This window comes from Brassica napus, chromosome A6 (assembly GCF_020379485.1).
Source record: "Brassica napus cultivar Da-Ae chromosome A6, Da-Ae, whole genome shotgun sequence".
Lineage (NCBI taxonomy): Eukaryota > Viridiplantae > Streptophyta > Magnoliopsida > Brassicales > Brassicaceae > Brassica > Brassica napus.
Window position 1 is genome coordinate 12,946,367 of NC_063439.1, and position 25,804 is coordinate 12,972,170.

The 25,804-nt window shown below is 33.9% G+C and overlaps 1 protein-coding gene across 1 annotated transcript; it reads right to left on the reverse strand.

Moving 5' to 3' along the window:
* Positions 1-6,164: 6,164 nt before the first annotated feature.
* On the reverse strand, positions 6,165-12,754 carry LOC106350269. The gene has a single exon (XM_048734810.1). The coding sequence runs from the start codon at positions 10,618-10,620 to the stop codon at positions 10,147-10,149; it is 474 nt and encodes a 157-aa protein (XP_048590767.1). The 5' UTR covers positions 10,621-12,754; the 3' UTR covers positions 6,165-10,146.
* Positions 12,755-25,804: the final 13,050 nt, after the last annotated feature.

Consider the following 25,804-nt stretch of genomic DNA (forward strand, 5'->3'; position numbering starts at 1 on the left):
AACAACCTAATGAGCAAACTGCCGTTGAACTCATGAGGTTAAATACTCATGAAGAACAAGTTATGATATGTTCACAAAATGCCTTAACATCAACATTTGCTGGATAAGAAAAATTTACTCACAAAAAATTGTTTAAAACATTTAGACAAACTCGCTACCTCTAATCAACCTAAGATCAATAAACAAAATGATCAAATCAGTTCAAACATAAAGATCAATCTAGGTGATGACCTATAGCAAAAATTCCACAATCTATCAATCATAAACATTCAATATTTTCAATTTCATTGAAAACCTTCCCTCTAACAGTGAAACTACTTACACACGGAAGCATAAACACAAATCAAATCAGAAAACATCATTAGATTACAAAGAAGCAACCAAGGTTCATAAAACAATCTCTCGTATCTCCACAATCAAAAACCTAAAAAAATCTGCTGCAAATTAAAGTTTAACCTAAACAATGACTCAAAACAGTATATATATTTCAAAATGTTTTGGTCGATTTTTAGGCAAAAACAAACTGAAATTAGGAAAAACCAAAGTTTTTTTTGGTCGTATTAAACCATCAGACAAACTAGTCTTCATTAAAACACACATAACATTTGATATAACCAAAGGATTGATCTTAAACGGGCAGCATTGGACATATAATTCAAATATATATATTGTCCCAAAATTTGAGCTTCATCCATTGGTAGGAAGTATTCTATCCCGTGCTAAATTTCTGACGCATCTTCATAGTTCTACATCTTCAGGTTTCCTTTTTGCATCCAATTCGACCTATTTTGTTCTAAGTAGACCTAAACCCTATAAAAACTAGATAAAGGAATAAAGACTCTTGAACACTTACTTTGACTTGATAAAAGATTCAAAACATAAGTTATAAATTTGTAAAAACACCAATATATCAATTCTCCTAAATTTGAACATTTGCTTGTACTCAATTAAAAACTAACAAGAACTCAAAAACTAGTGGAAATGTATTATAACGCAGGAACTCACATATCATTTATAATGTCATCTCACAACTACCTAATACAAGCCACATCAATAAGCACAAACTTCAAAAAGGTACTTCCATGTATTTGATCCTAACTTAACAACCTAATCATTTTCAATCGACATCTCATAAAAGATACCTAACTTCACCACCATTGACCTCATTTAAGATTTCAAGGTGCAGTCTCATATGACACATGGAATCTTATCCTTTTAGGTTTCTAATCACACATCTTACTCTGATTTCTTTCTTTCTCTTTTCTCACTTCCTTAATTTATCTCTACTTTGTAGGATATCATTTTTTTTATCTAATGTTTTTATTGGACATGCTTTCACGAGACACAAATGCTAATGGTGGTTAACCACTAAGTGCATGGTTCACTTCTTTTTGATCTTTATCATTTATTATTTTCTTTTATTTTTATTGAAGGAAAGAGAGAGAGAGAGAGAAACAATACTCACAAAGACTAGCTTTTTCAGACGCAAAAGAGGAATCCGATCTAGTGTATACCAACCACCAAGACAAGAGAATCAATTAGATTATGTGAGAAGTCAGTTTGGTATACTTCAGACACCCGCACAAGCATGAATGTTATTGGCAAATCAATCCACTTTGGTGTTTTTTTGTACCATCTGCAATCAATAATTGAAAGAATGGTCATTAAAGCAATAGTTAGATGGTTAGTTACAAGAAAACCTCATAGTTCCCGACTAGTTTTGACACAATAAAACAACTAAAGAAAAAGAAAACATAACGAACAAACACGTTAGTAAACAATAAAACCCTCACCAAGACTTGTTTCACACTGTTTTGGTGTAAGAAATAAGCAATATCTTAAACTTTACAACAATGCTCATGAAACCCTTCACAACATCATGGTTTTATTTTTCAATTCTAAGATGATAATAGCTCAAAATTTTGCAAAAGACTGTGAGACTCATTTGGTTTTCACCTTACACTCAATCACACCATCATATTAGCTGTGATGGATCAATGTAAAGTGATGATCACCCTTGAAACTTTTGCACTTAAACTTCTTTTTGGCATTTCCACCAAGCTTATGTGATTTGATGCTAATGTCTACATCCATGACTTCCTTGACATTAATCTTATCACATGTATCTCTATGAGGAACAACTATATGCAAAAGATCACCAGTCATACTAGTGCATGAGGCTAAATGCTTACCTTTGTCTTGAGGCTCAACTTTGTTATAGACATTCTCATCAATGTTCGCAAATGAGATTTGGCCCTTAGACATATAAAATACTGCACCTACTATAGCTGGAAAAGCTCTTTCTAGAAAAAGGCTTGTCGGGACCACTTCCCATCTCCACAACCGGAAAGTCAATAGGAACAAGACAGTTCCTTTCACATCGAGATTGTTAATCATACATTGTGGAGATTTGGTGGAGGAGTATGCAAATTTCAAAGTTAGGTTAGGAGATTATGTAGCAAGATACAATCTCTCAGTAATATTCATAGACACGAGACTAACTGTAGACTCAATATCACAAAAGGAATTAGTGAAAATTAAACTTCTGATATAGAACAAGGAACTTCAAAATTTCCAAGATATTCTAACTTTGGCATTTTCTTCACCACTGAAGATGCACTCCTAACCTTGTCAAACAATGCCTCAATCTCTTCCATTGTTTCACTGGTGTTCTAGAAAAAATTATCAGATAGTAATGATCCCAAGCATTCTCAAAAGAGATACTTGGAGGAATCATTTTCACTCTTTTATAGAATCCAACCAGACTCTTTTCATTGATAGGCTCTCTAAGAATTTGTGGTACAACAAGGCATGGGATCCTAGACACATGGACATGCTGGGAGAAGATGAGGATGATGGAGATGCATGATTCTTGATGTGCTCACCTCTTTCCTCAACATCCTTCTTCAAATCAATGACCTTTTCAACTCTTTTTTCCTTTTCACTTGTGAGAGTATTACATTGAGCTCTTGGGTTTACCTCAACCTTTCCAGGAAGACATCATGCTTCCCGCTTGATGGCTTCAACATTCTGGGAATTTTGAATCTTCAACTGCTTCACATGGGGGGCCAATGAATCAAATTTGTTGTTGGGATGATTGTACACCTTATCCACATTGGAATTTCTAGCTTTTAACCCTTTAGAAGTTGTTTCATCATGATACTAAATTGTTTCCTTGAGGAGCTGGTGAAACTGGTAGAAAATTCCGAAAACACCAACTTTGTACGCTCTGATTTCCTTGGAAATAACATGTTCCTGGATTTTTCATGGAGGGTTTTCCTGAAAATCACTGTTAAAAGTAGCATGAACCCGGATTTTTCACATACGCTTTTCTAGTAAATTCCTGAAGAATATTCATAAAGTTTGGATTGAATCATATGTTTTGGAACCCCATATAATTCATTTCTTCTTGATCATAAAACTCCTTCCCAACATGATTCTTGATGTGCTCACCTCTTTCCTCAACATCCTTCTTTGAATCAGTGAACTTTTCAACTCCTTTTTCCTTTTCACTTGTGAGAGCATTACATTGAGCTCTTGGGTTTACCACAACCTTTCCAGGAAGACGTCATGCTTCACACTTGATGGCTTCAACATTCTGGGCATTTTGATTTTTTATCTGCTTCACATGAGTGGCCAATGAATCAAATTTGTTGTTGGGATCATTGTTCACCTTATCCACCTTTGACTTTCTAGCCTTTTAACCCTTTAGAAATTTTTTCATCATGATACTAGATTGTTTCCTTGAGGAACTGGTGAAACTGGTAGAAAATTCTGAAAACCCCAACTTTGTATGCTCTGATTTCCTTGGAAATAACATGTTCACCTTATCCACCGCGCTTTTGCCCTTATCGGACAAAAAAATCGGGAAGACACTTAATCGGCCCAATAAACGATTAATCGGCCCCAAAAACAATTAATCGGCTCAAAATTTCAACTTTTGAAGATATTATTGGGCTCTACGTGAAGCCCAATACCTTAACATTTCCGTACCATGTAGAAGAGTATGATATAGTCACATTTCAGCTCCTTTCTCTTTTGCAAAAAATGTGGGACTTTGATACCTTAAGATTACAAAGGTAAAATAATTATTGAGCACTAACAAGGCATCGAACCCAGGTTGCCCAGCGAAATATGAAGGGACTGGACCACTTGGAGACAGCAAATTCTTTGTTATTTTTTGCATTCGCTAATATATATCCAATATCAATATAATAGAAGTACAAAAACAATTCCCTATACAGAAATTATCACATTATAATGTATATATATATATATCTAACAATAGCTTTTATTAATGTTAATTATTGATACAAATTTCAGTATATAGAAATTATCACATTATAATGAATATTTACATTATATATTTAGTTTTAAATATTAAAAAAATTTAAAAATTAGTCCCCGCATATACCCCGCTTAATCCCCGATTTTTTGGTAACTCGCTAGGTCCGAAATTGCCGCCCGACTAGCGCCTAGCGTAGTTTCGAACATGGGTTAAAAGAAACGTGAGCCGGATTTTGCACATACGGTTTTCTAGTAAACTCCTTAGGAATATTTATAAAGTTTGAATTGAATCATATGTTTTGGAACCCCATATAATTCATTTTTTCTTGATCATAAGACTCCTTCCCAACATATATCTCAGCTACATCATCACATAAATTAACATGTATGCGCTGGCTCTGTTGATTCTTTAGGAGTTGAGTTACCATTGTTTTCAGCTCAAATATCTGAGCACTTTCAGAAGTATTGCATCTTATGGATTTGTCATAATCTGAACAATTGTTATTACTAGCTGCAAGGTTCTCAATCATCTGAGTTGCATCTTCCACAAACTTAGTCATGAAGTCTCCATTTATAGTTGTGTCGAGAGATAGCTGAAATTTACAAGTAAGTTTTGAAGGACGAAGCCGGTTTAGGCCGATCGGCCATAGCCCCGTACGGATCCACCCAAAGGGCATGGCGATGGCTTATCCAGTCCATTGAGCATCATCTAACTTGATTTCCCTGTCATTCCTTGTTGTTGTAGTCCCGAGATGTGTTTTGAAGTCAGTTCGATATGCCCATAGAGCATCATATAACTTGATTTCCCAATCTTTCCTTGTTGTACCCACTGTTTTTTTTTTCAAGGTAAATTTGATTTCTCTATTGGAGATCTCCACTTGCCCAATTCTTGAGAGTGGTAAGGTGTTGACACCTTTTGCTTCACTCCATTCTTCTTAAGTAAAATTTCAAACTTCTTGTTGGTGAAGTGAGATCTTCCTTCACTTGTTGAGAGTGAGGTTCAAGTATGTTTTTAATGAGTAGATTAGGCACATAATAGGTCAGAAATCACGTTTATATTAAAAGTAAATCTAGACTTGGAAAGAGGTTATACATGTGAGGCATGTTTGATTATCAAATTCAGCTCACTATACAATAAATATCGAGGTTGCTAGTTTATCTCTTTAACTCTCTAGAAGCTATATGGAGAAAAGTCGGTCCTTTCTTCTGTCGACAAGCTTTCCTTTTTTAGGTGAAGAGTGCTTTGAATAAGACAGCTCATCGTCCTTGAGCTGAAGTTACAAATAGACCACCCTCACTGAGCTTATAGACTGTCTGTTCCTCGCCAAATTAATTTGATGTCAGATTCATAGTCGGATAAAGATTCTCTTATGAAGTTGTACAAGCTTCCTTGCGTTCCGAGTGAGCTCCAGATTCGAATTCTGACAAAATCAGAACGCCCTTGGGGGCTCTTCTTGGTTTGTTAATGCTTTAAGAGTATTTTTTTTTGTTGATTTCAGGTTGTGGTTTCGTCTGCCAAAGTTGTTAGTTGCTGATTTTGATTATTTGGGTGGATGAGGATCTGGAAGAATCCTGAGTATATGTCAAAAATAGTTAGATGCATAATTTAGTTTTCGATAATCAACACATATCCTATGGCCTGTGATAGTTCTAGTAGGAATCAATTCATCTTATTTATTCTTAACCATGGTGATTTCTCCCCTTTTTGGCACAACATTAACATGGGAAACCTAAGAACTATCAAAGATACTGTAAGAAATATTGAGAGACAACACACATACAATAGAAGAATTACGTGACCAAGTGATATATCATGGTTTTTATCGGTTTTTGACCATGATATATGTCATGTTTAGATTTTATATTATGTATTTGGAGTTGTTTTAGAGTCTTTTCAGGTTTAGGTACATTTTGGACAACTTTAGAGATTTTGGAGCTTTATGTGAAGTAGAACTGTAGAACTGCGCAGATACATCCACGTAAGAACCAGATGGAAGACTTAGCACGGTACGACTAAGGTCCTCTTTTTACATAAGATATAGCTTTGAGCTAAATTTCCAATGCCACCGGTTTGAGGTCAATCAGGATCCTAGATCGAAGTTTATGCATGTTTTACTAAAGGGTGGTTCGTATGACGCTCGAGAGGAAACTGTCGAGAATTCAAGAAAATTGAAGGGCATTGAGCGACACCACATGGGCGTCGAACTACACCCATCCTAACCAATTTTCCAAAAAGTTTTAGTGACGTTCCAAGAATTGCAAAGTGGCCCAGAAGTGTCCCTTATTTACAAAAGAGCTAAGGACATGGCCTAACCTATTTATATTTTTTTTCCAGCCACTATTTAGGCTACGCTTGATTTGAGAGAAGGAGAGAAGAGAATAACTCCTTTTGGAGTCTTCTTGGATTTCCTGTGGATTTAGTTATGATTTCTATTTAGTCTTTGATTTATGTTTCTTTAAACATGTCTGAATATGCATATTGTTAGATTTAGAGATTATAAGTGGCTTATGATGAACTGCTAATTGAATTGCTAGGATTTATCTTATTATATTCTTCACGAAGATTGATCTTACTGCTTTTTTTTCTATAGTGATTAGAATAGCACGAGAGTGTGACTTAGACACTGACAAAGATCCAAGTGTGATTTTCAGTTGAGAACGAAGGGTGGAACGTTGAGCTTCCAACTCCTTAAGACAATCATCTTGGCCTCTTCCCCGATCTTCAACTTTCACAAACTGAAACTCAGCTCTGATGAACAGTGAGTCAACTCTTTCCCCTCTCATGTGCTATCTTCAGTGCAATACGATCGAGGTTGGTGGAATTTTCCAAATCAGAACCTTCTTTCTCTCTCATAAAGGAGCGCACATTCATTGTACGTGCGGAGTCGATTCACCAAGATCATATGCTAAAAAGAAAGGAAAAACCACAAGGAACATTAATAAAATTGGCACTCCGCACCAACACAAACCAAACTGAAACAGGAATATGCTTACCGCGAGCGTTGGTCCGACATATGCCTCGCTAGACATGGCTCTACACAGAGTGCTCGAACTTATCCACCAGATTGCCAGCCAGGCGAAAACTCTGGTTTATCTCAATGCTAGAGGAACGGTCCTCAGAAAAGGATGTGTCCCCCGGAAAATCAAATGACATAGAAAACTCCCTTGTACGAGAACATGACTCATCATCATCAAAACGGGGTCCAATCCAAATCCGTTATGGTCCTCTTAGCTGATGCAGAAGCTTCCCTCTCACTACTTCAGAGAACAAGCGGCTGATGTCGAGACCTAGAACATGAGCCTCGCTGATCTCCACTAGACAAGCTCAAATTCCCGAATCACAAAGTATCAGACAATCAAAAACAAATAAACACAAAAATTGACAAGCAGCTGGAATTCCGCTCATCAGAGAGAATGTCAAAAATGGTTGTGATCCCAATAGGAGTAAATGAACTCCAAGTACAAGGGGCAATTTCCTTAAATTTGCCAATCACAAGTTGCACCATCTCGGTTTCAATCGATGTCGTTCAAGGATAAGATGCCTATAGAGCATATAACCCTGAGAACTAAAACGATTAACTCGGGGACGGAGTTCTCGTCGATCTTGACGAAGAAATACCTGCTTTCCCAGTTTCTATTCAAAATAGTGGGGAAATTATTATCATGGGATAACCAACGATATCATACATACCGGGCTTTAGCAAATTGACCTAAAGGTGGTGATGGCCTCAAGTATCTGTAGCTCCACGTCCTGCCCACCTGCCCACCTGCCCAATCTCACAGGATAAAACAAAAAGGACAATGATGGTTCAGATCCACTAAGCCTCAACGGCTTATCATGTCTATGGTAGTATTTGAACAGGATGGCGAGAAGAAGGAACCAAAGGTTACACTTTTTCAAGAAGGCTGCATACATTGTGAAATACCCTGGAGGCGCTAACCAATGCATGGAATCCCCAGTAGGAAAAGTAAAATTGTCACTATAAGAATCTCAAGTGACTCTCTCAAGTCCTGAATCGACTCCGATATACCGACAGTTTTCGGAGCCAAGAATACCAGGAGACAAGGGACCAAACCAAGTCAAGTTTTGCAATCCCCAATGGGAACAAAAAACGTTGCTCCTGATACCGGAGCCCGGGCACCAGGGCAGAAGAATGGCCAACTAAACCGACATTCCCGAAAGATGAAATAATGGCAGAAGAAGGCGGGCTCAAGACATGAACCCATCGTTATATGTTGAATCATCGGAATTGCTAGGAGACAAAGCCAGGGGGACCCTCCTTGATTTTCTTCTGATCAGAGGCGCCATCGAAAAAAGAAGTGGAAAAAGATGAAAACAGAGATGAGACAAGTGGAAGAATGTAAAAGAAAAAGTTACCTACATCAGTTGAAATAACATCTCTTCCTCTTGAAACGATGTAATGAAGGCAATTCAGGGAAAATAAAGAGTCTAATGCTTCTTAAGCCAAGGAAAGAAATAATTTTCTTTTTCAAAACGTTTTGGTTCCTAAGAAATGAAAATCAAACCTTTGATTTATATCAAATCCATGGTAAAATCAACAATTAAGGATAGAAAATCGGAATGTTGAACCGGGTCCTAGAATGATCTTGCACCGATGACCTCGAACGTGACATCCAGCTCGGAATCAACATTTGACCTGGATAACAGCCTGAAACACTCCAGTTGTTCAAGGGGCTATTGTTAGAGGAAGAATTCACACACTCCAGACCTGGTCCAAGTAATCGACCTGATGCCACTAAGGCCCAAAAGAAGACAGCAGACCCACAAACGTCAAGTGCCCATCCCAAGCTGAGGAGGTGGCCCACGCAGAACTAAAATAATCAAACCAGAGCGCAATAGAAAGTAAACATTCAAGACGATCATAAAAGCACCTGAAACTCACCGGAGATCTTGCCACCGTTACGATCCATCTTGCCAATACCTATAAAAAGAGAACAACGAGGAAGAAGAAAATGATTCAGTTGTAGATTGAAACTTATAGTCTCAATACCTCTGCACCTTCTTTTTCTACTCACATTATCAATCATATATACATCGTTCATACATAATCATCGATATATACAACTTTTCTTAATTTTTTTATACAAGTAATCATAAATTCCGTACCCCTATTTCTTGGTGAATTATGAAATCCATCAGTTTCTAATCAAAAGAAAATTAATTGGAATAATTGGGCTTTGATTTTTTTATATGTTATTAAGATTTTGATTTCTTATATTTTATTTGTTTTAAATACTTGTAAACAAATTTGGTTGGTTTATTAATATATTAAAAACTATATTAATATGTAAACTTAATTAGTTATAAGATTAATTCCGGATAATAATTAATCAAAGATATATTGGGGCAAGTTTTATAATCAAAGGTATACTAGCACAAAGCATTTTCAAAATGGTTCGTTTAGCCTTTTTTTTTTCAAATAATAAACTAAAAAGATATGTAACTCATAATTAAAAGATATGTAATTAATTAGCCAAGGTGTCTCTATTTCGGTTACCAAACCGTACTCCAATTTGTTTTCCCAATTAATTGGCAGATCATACAAAAGAACTCAGTCTGTTAACTAAGTTTTATGTAACGAAAGATAGAAGAAATAATATAAAATTCTTAAAATAATTACACCTACAAGTGTCTTTTGTTTTTCTTTTTACTACTACTACATCACCGATACAGTTCTGAAAAATATTTCGTCTGATTGATAACATTTCATGACGGAATTAAAAACATTGACGGGCTATATGCAAGTGCTTTTTCTCTACGTAAGTGCGCGAATCTAATTTTACGAACCGGTACATGAAACATTGGCATCATCATTATATATATATATATATATAACATTACTTCTGTCTCGTCCATGGATAAAGCTTCATCTCAGGTTTGTAATAAACCCCATCTTTTCGAACTGAGTAACCACATACGTAGCTAGGGTAACAATAAGCAGATGTGTCCGGATTAATATTAACCGGAAAATTCACAAATCCAAATCTGGACCGGAGATGACAATGCGTGGAAGCTTGCCTCCTCTTACCGTCGTACTTGAATTGGGCCACAACGTACCGGTCTCCTGGTTTGCTTTTCCTCCATACCCCATTACCGTTTGTGCATACAAAACCTGCATTTCCATTATTCTTTAGACCAAACAGATCATTGGAGATGACGATTCGTACAACCGAATTTGGCGGTACCCTAAACTCTGATCTGTGGTAGTATTGTTGGTGGTACGCTTCTAAGGAGTTTACAACTACTGATAAGTTTGAGATTTGTACAAGGAGAAGGATGAGAAGATTCATAACAAGGGTTTTGGGATTCATCCTCTTTCTAGATTTATGAGTTATTGCGTCTTAACTCTTAATTGTGTTTTGTTTTCTCAAATCTTGTAACTTCTGGGTTTTATTAGTACAAAAAAAATTTTGAAACAGTTTTACTCGTTAATTAATACACTTTGGTTAGTTTGTTGGTGCGATAAATAGAGGAAAACAACTGAAACGGGGGTGGGCGTTTGCTCACATCTATCTTCATTTGTTTTATTTGTTTGCAAACTCCTTCCCCATTTGGTAATAAATAGGGCAATCGACTTAATATAGAAATATAGTTTGCATGTTGTTAAAAAGGAGTTTGCATGATGTTAGTTTCCGTTTTGTGCCTTTTTCATAATACGAACGTATTTTTGTTGAAAATTCATTTCCGTTTTGAATATTGTTTGGGAGCTCTTTGCAACCAGTTTTTTTAACTAACCAAATTCATTATAACAAAAAACAGTTATAGTTGCTTCATTTTAAAATTAATTAATTTCCACTAATACTCGCGAATTTGGTATTTATGTGTCCAGTAGTTACTAAAATTTGATATAATTATTAAAAAAATAATTTAGATGTTTTTTACGGAAGAGTGTTGTAACACCCCGATTTACAGAATAAAATATTACGATAAATAAATAGCTCTGATACTAAAATTGTGACACCTGTCACTTTCGAAATAATAAAAATAATATGATAAATAATAATATCTGAAATCTCCATTTATAAATATTTAAAAGTCAACGTCCACGCTGGAAATCCAGTAAATAAAATAGATGTCTAAAATATAAATAACCAAACAAGGCCGAAAGTCCGAAATGTGTAAATAAGCGGAAACATCAAAAGCCCAAAAGCCCAATAGCACCCAAAGCACCAAACCGATGTAATCACTCCTGGTCGATAGTCTAACCTGAAAGGAGGAAGAAAGGAGGGGTGAGCAACAAGGGAGTTGCCCAGCGAGGTATGAGATGCTAAACCGCAAACCACTGACTGAGTTTATAGCACTACAACTATGTAGGCCTAGCTCTAGCATGAAACAAACACGGTGCCTACTACACCACACAGAACAATTAATATGTGGCTAGAGAAGTAGTCCCTACAACCCGTGCGCTTAATGCGTAGCTACTCTCTGCACCATGCATTTCCTCATAAAGATATACATACCCGCTGTGTCGATAGTACAGTCTGTCTATGTACCCCCGCACTAACATCATCTGCGTCGCTAGCTCAGACATCTCTGGGCCCCCGCACAACACCAAACATCTGCATCACTAGCTCAGACATCTCTGGGCCCTCGCACAACACCAAACATCTGCGTCACTAGCTCAGATATCTCTGAACCCCCGCACTCGTCACATAGTCCTTACTATATAACTATATATATATACATATATATAGCAGTCCCTAAAATCAACCATTTCACATAACCGTTGAATCCTCTATTATCCTATTTCCGGTTTAACAATCAATATCAATAATGAAAAAGCAAGACCCTCAAACAGACTCGATTCACAAAGACGGATCATGTTTTGAAACTAAACTTTCCATAATGGTAGTACTAAACTAGATCGAGATTTAACGGAGTAGCCCTCATCTTAGCAATGAAGAAAACTGATGTCCATGAATTCCAGCTGCTCAAATTCTTGTTCCTTTCTTCACGCTTCTTTCTTTAGCTCTTTAGTCCACTCCAGAGCATATACACAATGGTGCAAAAAACACCATATATCTCACTCTCCTAAAATTGTCCACGTCATCACTTTCTATATTTATGTGGGACCCACAAACCTTAATAATTTATTCCCATCGGCAAAGACAAACGCGGAATGATGAAATTCTCGATTATTTGTTGGGTCCTTTAATATTTACCTGCATAGCCCATTATAAAACCAGATTTATAAATAAGACTTGATCGAAGCCTTATTAATTAACGATAGTGGGCTACAAAGCCCACACTAAGAAATAATCGGTGTTTAGACTAGGAGTCGATTAGATCAGATTTAATCTCCCCTCTGACGCTACACCGTCACCATATGAATTCCATACACGTTAAACTCTTTAGCTTCCCAGTCTCCGCGTCTCCCTTTCTTTATTATCAACAACTGAAGCGTTTGCTAACAAGAAACAAACACTATCCCTATAAATAGGTGAGGGTTGAGCCTCAAATCCAGCATCTCATACACGCTATCTGAGTTTCTCTTCCGACGAATCCTAAATCACTCCTTCGAAACTTGTTGCTTCATATGCAATTTCCGGACAGCCTACTGCTCACCATGCTACCATTGATGATCTCGCCTTCTCTCAGGTTATTGCTGGCCTTCATCAACTAGCAACGCCTTGTGAGTGAATTCATCGTTAGAGATCTCCCGTAATCTTCATACCCTTTAACACAACAGCAGCAGATGAGGTAGCAGAGGAGATCTGGCGGCTGAACAATGTCCCGGTGCTCGCGATCCCACCGGAATTGCAAACCTGAGAGTTGTTGGAGATGGAGAAGATAAGTGTCACTAACCTCTTGCTTCGTAACGCCATAGCTCTCTAGGATTGTTGTTTCGTACTCTTCTCACCTTCTCGAGATTATGAATTAATGAAATTGCAAGGAATAGATGCGTCTGCGGAAATCTTTAATGAATTGGCCCCATGAATAGGTGTGATATTACAATTCGTGCATTTTATTTGCTATTTCGTTGTTAATATTTTTGGGTTTGAGTTGTATCATACTTCAATTGAATGTAAGTGGTTTTTAATGTTACCCACCGTGGGAGGCCAGGAATCTCCGCCTTGGTTGAGAGCTCATGGGAGTGGATAAGCTCCTTCTCGGTTCTCACTTCTCAGGTATCTTAATTAGCTCTTTCACAACCCAAAAAATTGTGAAAGTTCAATTGTTCAATTCAACTTTAGATATTCTTTTTTTTCTAAAGTTTTCAGTTCAATTGTGGTTTAAGAGATATGTTTATATGTTTTCTTCGAGTGTATATATATAATTGTATACCAAATGTTTATGTTCTGAAACAGATAATCAAATCTGTATTGGTTTTGGTGTAGGGAGCTGGTGGACCAGAGGAGGAAGATAATTGATGGCCACCATGCCTGAAACCTCCGCTTAAAGAGCAGTTCTTTGTTCACTGCAAGTTTCATGTAGACTCTCACAAGGGTGACTGCAATATGTATTACTTAGACTGCACCAACGGTGAGCTTTGCTCTCTTTGTCTTGCCCATCCCAAAGCTCACCTCACCATCCAATCCAAGTGTGTTCTTGCTATAATCTTAATTAAATTTATTGGTTGGTTGTGCTCTGTGGTTTAGGTTTTGAATTTGTATTGATTGGTTTTGGTATAGAGGTCGATCTTTAGGTCTATATATCAATAGCCTGGCACAATGCTTGGATCCATAGCTATTCCATGCAGGTCTGACTCCTTAAATATATCCTATCAAAAGTTCTGATTTTATGTCTTGCCCTCTATCCAATAATCTAAAACTTTTTAATACTATCTGATTTGATCAATGGATTCTACTTGCAAAGTCTTTCTCATAGGTGTATAATACTCCAATCCTGCCTATTTGATTTGGAATGTAGGTGGTTTTTAATGTTGCCCAGCTCCCTATTATTTTCAATTTCTAACTTTTTTTTTCTCAAAATTGGCCATTGTTTTAAGATTATGCAAGTAAATTTTGGATTAAACTGAACCTTATACAAGTCTAGGTTGTTTATGTGATCTATGGAGCATTGTGTGTTGCAGAGAGAAAGAGAGAGAGAGAGAGTTCCTGCAGGAACAAAAAGCAATGGGCTTGAGAAAAGAGCAGCAGCTGATGTGGCTTCAGCCTTGGAATCTTACGAAGCAGAGAATGGAGAAGGCTACAGTGATCATTACCTCATGAAGAGCACAATCATGAGCGGTTGTAAATGCATCGATGTCCAATCTAAAACAGCCAAATAAAAGCATATGGTCTTGAAAGGAACATGAAAATGTAGCTTACTTATTGTTCTTATGTACATTTTGTTTTCAAGGCACCATTGCTCAGCAGACGAAAACAATCGTTAACAGAGTTTATTGATAAGAATTATAAGACTCTATCTACTTAACTACATGTTTCACATGCATTTTAATATTCATACTAGGTGGTAATCCGCGTCTTGCGCGGATTAAATGGATTAAAAATATTATAACTTTTGATTTGTAGATATTAAAAAAAAGTAAAAGTAATAATCACAAATAATGCATGTTATATAATGAAAGATGTGATGAAATGGTGCATGTTTATGTAAGGTAAGCTTCAATTTTTTTTTAAAAAATTGTGTTATTGGTTAGGTGTAATTGAAGTATAGGTCGTGGAAGCAAATCTATAAGGGTAAGCAAAGACATATATAAAATTTATGAACTTAAGATAAAACAAAACATAGATAATATAAAGTATTGCTTTCATAACATAAATTCTGAATATAAGATAAAACGAAACATAGACAATAGAATAATAAAATATGAAAGAAATAATTTACAGTAAAAGCTCTATAAATTAAAAATGTTGAAACTTTGAAATTTTATTAATTTATAAAGATATTAATTTATAAAAGTAGTTCTCCTTAATTTTAATTAGCATTCTAATTAATTTAGTTCTCCTTAATTAGCATTCAAATATGAAAGAAACAATTTACAGTAAAACCTCTATAAATTAAAAATGTTGAAACTTTGAAATTTTATTAATTTATAGAGATATTAATTTAAAAAAGTAGTTCTCCTTAATATAGAGATATGACGACTGAAATGTAAGTCGTCTAGCTTTTTGGAGTTTTTTTTAACGAAACAAAAGTAGACGACTTATTTTTCAGTCGTCCCAGATAACAGATTTCAAAGTCAATTGCAAAAATAACCTATGCGTTGACCAGACGACTTATATTTTAGTCATCTGGAAGACTTAGATTGAAGTCGTCCGCGTTGACCTAAATGGACGACTTCTCTGGAAGTCTACTAGATGACCTCCTTGGATGTCGTATGCGTCAATTTTTAATAAACTTGCATTTTCTCTAAAACTATAAAAACTTTTTAACATTTTCTTGTTAATTCATGTTTATTAGTGAATACTTCGGCTACTGAATGAAATTTATAACTTAATTGGTGATATTTATGATGTTACCAACATTCACGTTAATTAAAGTTTCTAACTGATCCGAGAAGACTTCCGTGGAAGTCTTCTCTGCTAGTTTTTAAGTCTTCTACGCTAGTTTTTGAATAACTTGTGTTTTTAAGAGTGATTAGTAACTTCAAGATATGTAAAACTCATATTTTCAAAATATGTTATCTCCCTTAGTTTTACTAAATTTGACTAAGTTTTTCAACACAAACTTATAAAAAATATGATATGCTTTGAGTAGTTACTATTGTTTGTTTTCATCTCTTAAGTATTATTGTTATAGACACTAATGATGATTATTGTTATGAGTTGGAAGAAGGGTTAAAATGCTTCTTAAAATGTTGTATCAATATGAAGCTACCAACATTCTTGTTTATTAAGATGAGAAAAAGGCCATTAGAGTTTATTATTGCATATGAGAGATCCAAAGATAAGAAAAAAACTACTGAAGTCTATTATTTCATTGATTTTTAAATGTGTAAACACATTGTTAGCACATGTATTCCATCTTGGGAAACATTATTACTGATTTTACAAAAAAAATTCACAATTAAAAGAGTAGACATGCAATTCACAAAACATACCACAAACAAAACTATTATAGATCATTCATCTACAAAGACAAGCTTGGACTCCACTTGATATGGAAGAAGACTTTCAGGAAGTCCAAACGATTTCTAGGAAGTCCAAATGACTTTTCCACGAAGTCCAGACGACTTTCAGGAAGTCCAAAAGACTGAAATGGAAGTCGTCCGGAAGACTTCTTGGAAGTCGTCTAGTGCATTATATTTTAGACGAGTAACATGTAAGTCGTCCCAGAAGTCTTTCAGATCTGAAAAACCTGCATATTAAATCCAGATCTGAAAACCTGCATATCAAAAAACGTTCAAATGGCTTAAAACAGAAAAAATAAGTGGAAGATTAGATTAATCTACCTTTATAGAACACACAAAAATACATATCTAAAATTAATAGATCTACCTTTAATTGAATGGAAGATGAGTACCATTTGATTAAAAACCTGCAAAAAAGATAAATTAGTAAGAAAGACATGAGACAAAACTGAAAAATTCATATAAAGTTTGGTGTTTTCAAGTCAAAGAGATTAGATTGGGTTTGGAGAGTTTTAGTTTGGAAAAAAAATAAGAACTTTATACAACAAGACACCAAATGAAGAAAAATCAGATATAAAAACTTACCAAAACGCTCAGATCTATTATGAAAGGTTGACTTCATCAGAAGACTTCCATGAAGTCCAGACGACTTCCAGGAAGTCCAGACAACTTCCAGGAAGTCCAAACAACTTCCAGGAAGTCCAGACGACTGAAATGGAAGTCGTCTGGAAGACTTCTTGGAAGTCGTCTGGAAGACTTCTTGGAAGTCGTCTGGAAGACTTCTTGGAAGTCGTCTAGTGCATTATATTTTAGAAGACTAAAATGTAAGTCGTTTCAGAAGTCTTCCATATCTGAAAAACCTGCATATCAAATCCAGATCTGAAAAACCTGCATATCAAATCCAGATCTGAAAAACCTGCATATCCAAAAACGTTCAACTGACTTAAAAACGGAGAAAATGAGTGGAAGATTAGATAAATCTATCTTTATAGAACATATAAAAATACATATCTAAAATTAATAGATCTACCTTTAAATGAGTGGAAGATGAATACGATCTGATTAAAAATATGTAAAAAAAGATAGATTAGAAAGAAAGACATGAGACAAAACAGAAAAATTCATATAAAGTTTGGTGTTTTCAAGTCAAAGAGATTAGAGAGAGGTTGAATAGTTTTAGAATGATGAACATTACATTTTTGTTGCAGTCATTTGAGAGGAGGAGAGAGAATGTGTAAATTTTTCTTTATATAGGGAGACAAAAGATCCAATTAGGTTAAATATTTTTGATTCAGACGACTTCCTAGACGACTTACTTGTAAGTCGTCTAGAAGACTTTAATATTTTTAGCGGGAAATTAAAATATTTTTTGCGGAAAACTAAAATAGAAGACTTCCCAGATGACTTACAAGTAAGTCGTCTGGTTTAAATTATTTAAGCGGAAAAATAATTTTTTTTTAATTTTAGGCGGGAATATTTGGACGACTTATATGTAAGTCGTCTGTTTTAATTTTTCACTAGACGACTGAAATGTAAGTCGTTTAAACCCTAAACATAACCCCTAAACTTAATTAACTAACTAAACACTTCATAAAATCAAATTAAATTTCAAAAGTGTTTACTATACGCAAAAATAAACACGTATAGGTAAAAAATTAATTTTTCAAAAAAAAAAACATTCATGCTTTCCAAAATCTAACCTTAAGAATACATACAATACTACAACATATGTTGTCAAACCCTAGACCAAAGAATACCATGATTCACTACCTACACTCATCTATGTTGAAAACAATTCAATTTTGTTATATTTTAATTTATATCACTTAAAACTGTTTATAATTAAATGATTTTAATTTTTCGCTTACCAAAATATTTTTTAAAAAATTTATAAATTAATTTTAAGATCAGCTGCACCAGAAGACTTACTTTGAAGTCATCCAGACGACTTCCAACATCTTAGACGACTCAGACGACTTACAAAGGCTATATTCGTAAAAATGGCTTTTATTTTTTTGTTTGGTCACAAGGGGCTGGGCTGTAATTTCACAAAGCTTTTAGGTTAATTTTGTATTTGATTCAAGTTTGGATATATGTTTGGGGTTAAAATCAAGTTGTGGTTTAGTTTTGGCAAAACTGAATCATAAAACTGAATCATAAATATTAGTACAATTATTAATACAAAATATCAAAAAATATTGGGAAATTCCCACAAATAGCACATTCATAGTATCATTTTCATGTTTACACTAACCACTTTTACCCTCACTTTTAATGAAGAGTAAAAGACATTTATACCCCTAGGATTAACTAATCTAGACTTACGATTTAGAGTTGAGGGGTGGAGGTAAGGCTTTTGGAATGTGAAATTTAGGATTCTAATAAATATATAAATAAATACTTGAAAATATATAAAAAATTATAAAAATAGTTTCAAACATAATTTTTGATTTTCAAAAAGAAATTTTCAAAAAGATAAAAGTAAAAAAAAATTTGAAAAAAAATTCAAAAAAAATTATAAAAAATTTGAACTTGAAAAAGTATAATTCGAAAACATAAATTTATTTTTTATTTTATTTTTATTTATTTATTTTATTTATTTTATTTATTTTATTTAGAGAAAAAGACCAAAATATCACTAAATCAAGTTTTTGTTCCCAAACTAGCACTCAAGGCCAAAAGTCACAAAAATAGCACTCAAGGGGTGGGGTTTAGGGTTTAGAATTTAGGGTTTAGGGTTTAGAATTTAGGTTTTAGGGTTTAGAGTTGAGAAGTGAGGTTTTGGGAATAAGATTTCAAATTTTGAAAAATAAAAAAATTTAAATTTTTCAAAAGATAAAATGCTATTTTGGTCATTTTAGTTTTTGAGTGCTATTTTTGTGATATAAACTTAGAATGGTGCTATTTTGGAGTTTTGCCCTTTTATTTATTTTATTTATTTTATTTATTTAATTTATTTATTTATTTTTCTTATTTAAATATTGATTTATTATAGGGAAATTGCCACAAATAGCACATTCATATTACCACTTTTCATGTTTACACTAACCACTTTGACTCTCATTTTTAATGAAGGGTAAAAGACAATTATACCCTTAGGGTTAACTAATCTAGACTTAGGGTTTAGAGTTGAGGGGTGGGGTAGCGTTTTTGGAATGAGAAATTTAGGATTCTAATAAATATATAAATAAATACTTAAAAAATATATAAAAAACTTAAAAAAATAGTTTCAAACATAATTTTCGTTTTCAAAATGAAATTTGAAAAAAAAAATTCGAAAAAAAATATTTATAAAAAAGTTTGAATTTGAAAAAGTATAATTCGAAAACATAAAAAAAGAATTACTTTTTTTTTATTTTTTTTTTATTATTTTTTTTATTTTTATTTAAATAATAATTTATTATATATTTAAATAACAAGGGCATAAGAGTCTTTTACCATTTAATGAAAAATGTATTTTTGAAAATGTCTCCTTAGTGGTGTTAAAAATAAAAAGTGGTACCATGAAAGTGGTAAACATGTAATTTCTCCTTTATTATATATATAGATAACAAGGATATGAGAGTCTTTTGCCACTTAATGAAAAATGTAGTTTTGAAAATGTTCCTTTAGTGATGCTAAAGATGAAAAGTGATACCTTAAAAATGGTAAACCTAAAATTTCCCCAAAAATATTTAATTTAGTCATATTTACCCTTTTTAAACAATTATTCTTTGAGAAATATTTGACAAAAACATTTAATGATAAAAACATATTTTAATTTGAAAAATTATAATAAATATATTGTTACAAAACATTCAAATTCACAAAACCGCGGGCATCCACCTAGTAACAAATTAAAAAAAAATCATTTAAAATACATTTGAAAAAGCAACAAATAAAAAAATCGAAAAAGACACATGTCACTCACACAGACTGTTGCTAACTGACTTATGTTTTATAGTGTGAAGGATGTTTTATAACTCATCTTTTTTTTCTACTGTAAATGATAATTTTAATAAGAGTAATTCCTCACCAATCAAATTTTATGAATGAAAAATATGTGATTAGTTTTCTTTCTCGGAAGTGTAACCCAATAAATTGAAATTGCCAAATTGACATGAAAAAATGACGCCGGTTAATATTTAGCCAGCGTGGAAAAAGAACCGGCTCGGTTTATGTTGGTATCGTAAGAATCCAAGACCGGTTCGATTACAAAATCCACCGACTCAAAATTAAAATATAACTGTTAGGAGAAACGCGTGTTTATCAAAGCACTTCGTGCTTTCCTTTTTTCCCCCAAGAATGTGCTCGATCGAAGTCGACTCTATATAACCATTAGGAGACGCGAGTTCTCAAACGAAACCTTTTTTTTTTGGTCTCCTTATGTTTCTTCGAATAGTTTTATCGATCATCTCTTCCAGAAACAGAGAGCCCTCTACGTTAACAGATATGTAAGTGTTTCGATCGCTGTAAATCGTGAATTTGTATCAAGATTTCTAAGTTGCCCATGAAATTTTTGATTTGCGATTCGGTTTCTAAGGCTTCAAAGTTTGTCTAATCGGTTAATTTGATCTATTGATCTTGCTCAGAGTTTCTTTTTCTCGTTAGTCTATTTTAGGGTTTCTAAGTTTCGTGTAAATACTTTTGCGATTTACTTTTAAGTTTTTTTCGTTGGCTAGAGTTTAAGTTTTATTCTCCGTCTATGCTAGAGTTTCCCGTTTTGTCTTGAAGCTTTATTTTGGTTTTCGTTTTGAGATTCTTTCTTTCTTTCATGTTTCGGGGATTTTGATCAAGCTTTGTTTTTTTTGGTTTTGTTTTGATTTTTTTTCACTTGAAACCCAAAAAAGATCATAGGCAGACACTAATCTAATAGTGTTCTGCCAGATTCTTATTTGGGGACAATGTCCCGTTGCTGCCTCTATAAGACCATCCCCTAGCACGATTGTTAACTGGGATAATATGGGTTTGGTAGTGCATTGTATCAGGGGATGGCAAAATAAGATCCACTCGGCTCTATAGTCTTTGAGAAAAAAGACTTTACTTACCCACGGCTTGGTTCAAATATGTTTTCAGTTCTTTGTATGGTTTGATAAAGTCTTAAGACAAAGACTTAAGAACTGAAAACAGATTCTTGAAGGATGTTAGGGGTGGCTAATAAGACCCACTCGGCTCTATAATATTGTCTTTAAGGCAAAAGACTTTACTTACCCACGGCTTGGTTCAAATATGTTTTCAGTTCTTTGAATGTGATGGTTTGAGAAAGTCTTAAGACAAAGACTTAAGAACTGAAAACAGATTCTTGACTTACCCACGGCTTATAAAAATAGACAATGGATCAGCTCTATAGTCTTCAAGACAAAAGTCTTCACTACCCGAGGCTTGGTTCAAATCGGTTTTCAGTTCTTTGAATTGGATGGATTTTAACGACCAACGGTTTGAGAAAGTCTTAAGACAAAGACTTTAAGAACTGAAAACAGATTCTTGACTGTATTACCCACGGCTTATAAAAGTTGACAGTTGATCGGTCAAAAGACTTTTTGGATGGAAACATTATAGGAAATACAATGACAATGGGGGCAGTTTTAAGGCTGGATGAATATTAACGACCAGTGGCTTAGAACATATCATTACGGGTTGGCAAATAACACCATACGACTCTATTGTCTTAAAGACAAAAACACTTTTACTTACCCACGGCTTGACTCAAAATAATCTGTTTTCAGATGTTAGAAGAGAATGGATTCAAAGACCCAACGGTTTGAGAAAGTCTTAAAGACAAAAAGACTAAAAACTGAAAGCAGATTCTTGATTGTACCCACGGCTTATAAATTCTCTGTCTTTGACATATTCAATGACAATGTGACAGTTTGGAGGCTTCCCCGATTCTAAGAACGATTCATTGGACGATGGCAAACAAAACACATGACTCAAGAGTCTTAAAGACAAAAGACTATACTAAAGACCTACAGCTAGACTCTCAAAATCTGTTTTCAGATATAAGAAGGGAATGGAGTTAAAAAATTAACGGTTTGAGAAAGTCTTAAAGGTCCACACGGTTCAATAGTCTTAAAACAAAAGACCCACTCAAAATCTGCTTTCAGATATTAGAAGGGAACCGAGTTAAAAGACCAAAAAGTGAGAAAAATCTGCAAACTGAAAACAGATTCTTTACTGTACTGCCCACGGCTTATAAAATCTTTAGAGAAAGCAGGCATCTGTTAGAAGGCCAGACAGATTCAGTGACAATGAGCAGTTTGGAGGTTTACTTGATGGAATAAACAAAAGCTTCTTAGAACAAGTGATTGGAGGCAAACAAACCCACACGACTTAAAAGTCACTAGACCCACGGCTTTACAAAAGTAGACGATTGATCGGTTAAAAGACTTGTTGGTGTATGGAAACATGATAGGGGCAGTTTCACGACTGGACCAGCTTCTTGGAACAAGTCATTAGGAGATGGTCTTTAAGACAAGAATTTACTTACCCACGGCTTGACTCAAATATGTTTTCAGTTGCTTGAATGAGATGGAGTTTAACGACAGTCGATTTAAGAAAGTCTTAAGACAAAGACTTTAAACTGAAAACAGATTCTTGAAAGTTAGTACTTACTTACCCACGTCTTATAAGTCTATAGACAAAGACACCTATCGGTTAAGATTCTTTAGACAGATTCAGTGACAATGGGGGAGTTTGGAAGCTTGTTCTGTGGGAACAAACAAATAGCTTCTTAGAACAAGTCACTGAAGGATGGCTAATAAGACCCACACGGCTCTGTAGTCTTTAAGACAAAAGAGTTAACCCATGGCTTGACTCGACTCAGATCTGTTTTTCAGTTACTTGAATGAGGTGGAGTTTGACGACAAGAAACAAAGACGACAAACTGAAAACAGATTTTTTACTGAACTATCCACGGCTTATAAAATCTCTAGAGAAAGACAATATCGGTTAAAAATCTTTAGACAGATTCAATGATATGGGGACCGTTTTGACGGTTCTCTGTAGTCTTTAAGATAGAAGACTTTACTATACCCACGGCTTGACAAAAAATTTGTTTTCAGTTATTAAAAGATCAATGGTTTGAGAAAGTCTTAAGACAAAGGCTTCAAACTGGAAACAGATTCTTGAATGTAAGTACTTACCCACGGCTTATATAGCCCTATAGGTGTTCAGCTTTCAGCTTGTTGGAAGGAACAGACAACCAAAGACAAAGATACAATTGTTTCTCTACCACAAGGCTTATAAGTGGGGTTTTGTTGGATGAAAAAAAAAAAAGAGAACAACCAACAAAACTTCAAAATATTACGCATTAAATGTGATTCTTACTGTATCACTTATGTCATGAAGACAGACTAATTCATGATCTGGGAGGTAACCAAGGGGCATACTACTTTATCTAAAGACTAATTACTTTTTGATTTCCTCAGGTTTGTGCTTCAAAAGGTGTTCAAATCGTTAGAGATTCTGAGGACATTCCACGTGTATCAGACTTCTGCAACAGGTATATGCTTTTCAAACCTCTTTGTAATTAGTTGAGTCTCATGTAGTTTGTGGTTTTTATTTGCTTAACTCCAAAACTCTCTAAGGTTATCCATTTAACCCTTTGATTTCTTGTTGGCAGTTTTATAATTAAATTTTGGTTGTTGTATGAGCGTCTTACATTTTGCATTATGCATTAATTTTGGTTGTTGTATGTGCCATCTGCATCACCTCTTATATACTTCTGAATTTTGCATTTTACAATGCATTTTACATTTTACAATACATTTTGCATTATGCATCATGTTCTTGCAATCTTATAGTTAAGTTTGGATTTCAGAAATTATGACATTTTTGTTTTATAAATTATTTTTCTTGTTGTATGAGTGTCTTACATTTTACATCATGCATAAACTTCGGTTGGTGCAAGTACATTCTGCATTATGCATTAATTTTGGTTGTTGTATGTGTCATCTGCATCACCTCTTATACACTTCTGAATTTTACATTTTACAATTTATTTTACAATTTATTTTACATTTTACAATACATTTTGCATTATGCATCATGTTCTTGCAATCTTATAGTTAAGTTTGGATGTTTGAGAAATTATGACATTTTTGTTTTATAGATTATTTTTCTTGTTGTATTATGAGTGTCTTACATTTTACATCATGCATAAACTTCGGTTGGTGCATGCACATTCTGCATTACGTCGTATATTCTGCATTCATTTACAATATATTCTGCATTATGCATCATGTTCTTGCAATTTTATTGTTAAATTTGGATTTTTGAGCAATTATGACATTATGCATCATGATTCATATATGATTTATGTATCATAACTCTGTAAATATGCTATCATGATGATCAAAAACCCCTTTTATATTATTTTAGAAACATTTTAATAAATAACTTTAAATTTGTATCTTATTTACATTATGTCATTACTGAGTTGTCAGCACCACATGCATCCTCACATCAAATTTAAGTTAATCCATCCCTTTATATAACAATTACGAAAATTGCCACTCAAACATTAAAACTTGGACCAATATTTTATACAGTGGAACCTACAAAACGTGGAACTTGCTATAGTCATTATTATTCGGTTTTGGTAAACAAGCTTCGACATATACGAGAAGAAAAACAGCTCCAGTTTCAGTGATAGCAAAAACCTGGTTCCATGTATCTGAAAAATACACACATTAAATTTCTTTTGATGCATAGTGCTTAGAATCCATGGTCTGCATGATTTTTTATGATATGTAACCTCGATAAACCATGAAGAACAAAAAACTGATTTGTGTATCCGATTTGAATTGCTTATATATCTTTTTGTAAAGCTACAGTTGATCGAATGATTTACAGAATGTTCTCTCTGCTATATAATAAAGATGAACCAACAAAAACACAACATGATTTGTCAGTACGAGATGAATTTCTTATATAGTTTTGTAAAACAACATATATATATATATATTACATTGTATATTATCATATAATTATTACACATTTATTAGTTTTATAAAGCAACATTTGATTCAATGTTTTTATTCCAAATATTTATATATATTAAATTTTATGAAAACCATATTATAATGTTAAGCATAGAACAAAAATTCAAGATCAAAACTATATGTTCGGTCAGTTCAAAAAAAAAAACTATATGTTCGTTAGATAGACTTTTTTTAACCTATCTCAATGGGTTTATAGTTTGGCTTTGATTTAGCCAAGGATTTTAGGTAGCGAATATATATATATATATATTACTTCATCACAAAAGATAAATATGAAATATATAAGAGATATACTCCTTCCATTCTTTAATAATAGACTTTCTAGAAAAAACGTTTGTTTCAGAAAGATGTATTTTTTGTGTTTTCTATGAAAAAATTGTAAACTTCAAGAAAATTAATTGACTTTATTGAATTGCTATTGGTTAAAAGTTACTGAAAATTAAAAATTACAGAAACTGATACATTTATTATGGTAGT